Genomic DNA, 2,764 nt, shown 5'->3' with positions numbered 1-2,764 from the left:
GGGCCGGGGGTTTCCCCCCCCCCCCCCCCCAGTACTAGGGAGTTTGCCAAAAAAAATGGCTCTCAAATAGGTAATTTCATCTCTGATATGGAGCTTCTGGCATTGGAACTTCCTTTAAAATGTGCAGGAAATATTGTAAAGATTGAAAATAAAGCTTGAGACACAACTATAAACATGCGCATATTATTATCATATTGTGAATCTGCGATGTGATGGTTTCAGCGAGCTGCTAACTAAATGGGCTACTCCTGCCACCTTTGTCAAGAAGGAGAAGGAAAGGCCAACATTTGTTGTGGCTTTATGATTTGATTGCTTTGGCTTCTGCATCCATAGACAGTGCAACAACGCCGAGAGCCTCCCAGGCGGGGATGCACATCCCCGTGAGCCGCAAGCGTCAGGGGGGGGAGCGGAGCAAAGATGAAGTGACTCAGCCACGGAGTAACAGCGGAGCTGAGAACTGAAGCCGGTTTCTCAGTCTCACCCATATCACAAAGCTCTCTGGGAAGGAGGTGATATCACTTTATAAGCAGGACTAATTGCTTTCTGAGTAACAAATACATACAGCAACCCCAACAGCATGAACAGGGGTTCTGGCATAGCCAGGAGATATGGGAACTTGCTACCCTACCAAAGTCCATACAGCCTGACTGCAGAGCGCTCTTTGGGTATCTACACCTCCTCTAGAGGATGCAAAGGTGATCGTGGCACAGACTGAGAGTTTTCTTAAGGACTCTATATGAGTTAGGAATCCTCTTGAAATTCAACCGCCGTTTGAAGCCTAGCTTCCTTAAGGCCAGTGAAAATCCCGGCTTTAGCCACTAACAGCTGAGAGCAACAGCTGGTGGAACAGCAGGGGCATACCAATTCAGTTAGTGCAGAATATTCTTCTACCTGATAAGGAATATTTTCCTATTTTGGTTCTCAGAATTCTCCCCTTTCCCTCAGGGCGGGGAAATCATTTCCCCCCTGCTCAGCTCTTGCATATTTCTCAAAAGTGAAGACCAGGTAGCGTTTTCACATTCACAGCCCAGCACCACTGTGGCTTGATATGCTACTGTACCTCGTACGGAGCCTTCAGTAGAGCTGATGGTGGGGCAGGCTATGAGAAGAAAATAAAAGGGAAAAAACTATTAGGGAAAAAAAGACAGTAGGGAATTATGGAAGCAAAAGGAACACAGTTTCTCTAGGCAGAGCAATGGAAAAACACAGCAAAACTTAGAATATTCTACAGCTTAATTCAGAGCCCGGCCTTTAACCTTGGTTATATATGTATGGAGAGAGAGAGGGAATTTATGTTATGCAAACATAAATGTGGTTCCTTGGCTTGCCCATCACAAAAATAAAAATACTGTCTTTCATCATCAAACATCCTCATGGTTGCTTTCTTTTGACTAACTCAGCTGGCACCTTACAGTAAGAAATACAAGGAAGCATCATGTTCTGCAAGTTTCTCTCTAAAAACAGACATCAAAACACTAATTTTTTTTTTTTTTTGAAACTGTTTTTACTGCAACATGTGCCTTAATGGTGTTGTAAAATAGATATCTGCAGTTCCAAATTTTGTACCTGAAACTCAAAATACACACAGCAAAAATGTGTATCAACCTGAAGTTTGGCTTTTGAACTCTTTAGGGAAACACGAAGAGTTTTGGCAAAGTTTTGCCATTTGCCTTTCAGAAATTCCCTTGATGAATCCTCTAAGATGCCACAGGACAGAAAGAAAAAGGAGAGGAGAAAAGACTGGGACGTGAAGCTGGAACGTGAGGCACCATGGTTACGAGCACTCTCCATTTAAAAGGCTCACGTAAGGGGGTGTTTTAGAAAACAGCGCACGAATGCTACTTTCAATTACCTGCTGCCATGTAAATCCCAGGCCACGGATGCCAGATGGAGCTGGGACAAAGGGAATGCTTGACGCAAAATGAGAAATGTCCCTGAAAATCAAGGACACTTGACAAGATGGGCTATTTCATAAATGGTTTTCTAGGTCATCAATATAATAGAATCCAGCAGATCATTATATTGAGGCTTCGTTATAGCCTTGCTATTGCTATTCTTGCATCAATGCCATTTCATACCTCATCAGAAAAGCAGGGCTTCCAATTTTCCATACCTAACTTTTGTAAAATGTGTAAAAAATTTAAAGGGGGTAATTCACCCTCCCCAAGGCACCTGAGGTTCCTAAGTCCATAGGAGTTTCAATGCCATTCTTCATGATCAAGACATACATCAAAGAAAGGGCACCCAAACCTATGACTTTGATGGTCATGGGACTGCTGAAGCCAGGAGTTAAACCACAAAGGCTTACAAGTTGCCATGACCCCCCATTATTCAACATGATGCATAGTTTTATACATACATACCATAATTCCTGTAGAATTGGGTATAAAACTATTGAAGGGATCTTTGGAAATCAGTTAAGAAATCAGTTACTGAAAGGTGAAGCATTGCTCAGAATTGAAGTATGATGAAGAAAAAAAATGAAATCCCCCCCAAGTCATATAAGCAGGCTATAAACTTGCCCATTTACCAGGTATCTGACTTTCTTGCTTGGGAGTCAGGGAGCTCTTTCTGACCCTTGCCCAGACCCCAGGGTCTCTCTCGGTGACATCCTGGGCAATCCTCGCCTCCTTCCCAGGCTGAAGGCACTTGGATTGCTCACTGCTCTTTGATCTGGCAACGCTCAGCTTAGACAAAGCGTATTAGAGTCAAGGTAAGGATCCCTGACACTGGCAGTATGCACTTCTGCTTCGAAGATTTTTCT

At 43.4% G+C, this 2,764-nt stretch overlaps 1 protein-coding gene across 1 annotated transcript in view; it reads right to left on the bottom strand.

Moving 5' to 3' along the window:
* COL20A1 (collagen, type XX, alpha 1) overlaps nt 1-2,764 on the bottom strand; it is a 55,566-nt gene that overhangs the window by 24,340 nt on the left and 28,462 nt on the right. Inside the window, exon 21 of the mRNA XM_009326892.1 lies at nt 1,061-1,099. Coding sequence (XP_009325167.1) covers nt 1,061-1,099 — 39 coding nt within the window. The remainder of the gene's footprint in view (nt 1-1,060; nt 1,100-2,764) is intronic.

This window comes from Pygoscelis adeliae, unplaced genomic scaffold, assembly GCF_000699105.1.
Source record: "Pygoscelis adeliae isolate BGI_AS28 unplaced genomic scaffold, ASM69910v1 Scaffold286, whole genome shotgun sequence".
NCBI classification, from domain to species: Eukaryota; Metazoa; Chordata; class Aves; order Sphenisciformes; family Spheniscidae; genus Pygoscelis; species Pygoscelis adeliae.
Note: the sequence above shows the minus strand (reverse complement) of the source record. Positions and strands in the feature narration are given on the sequence as shown.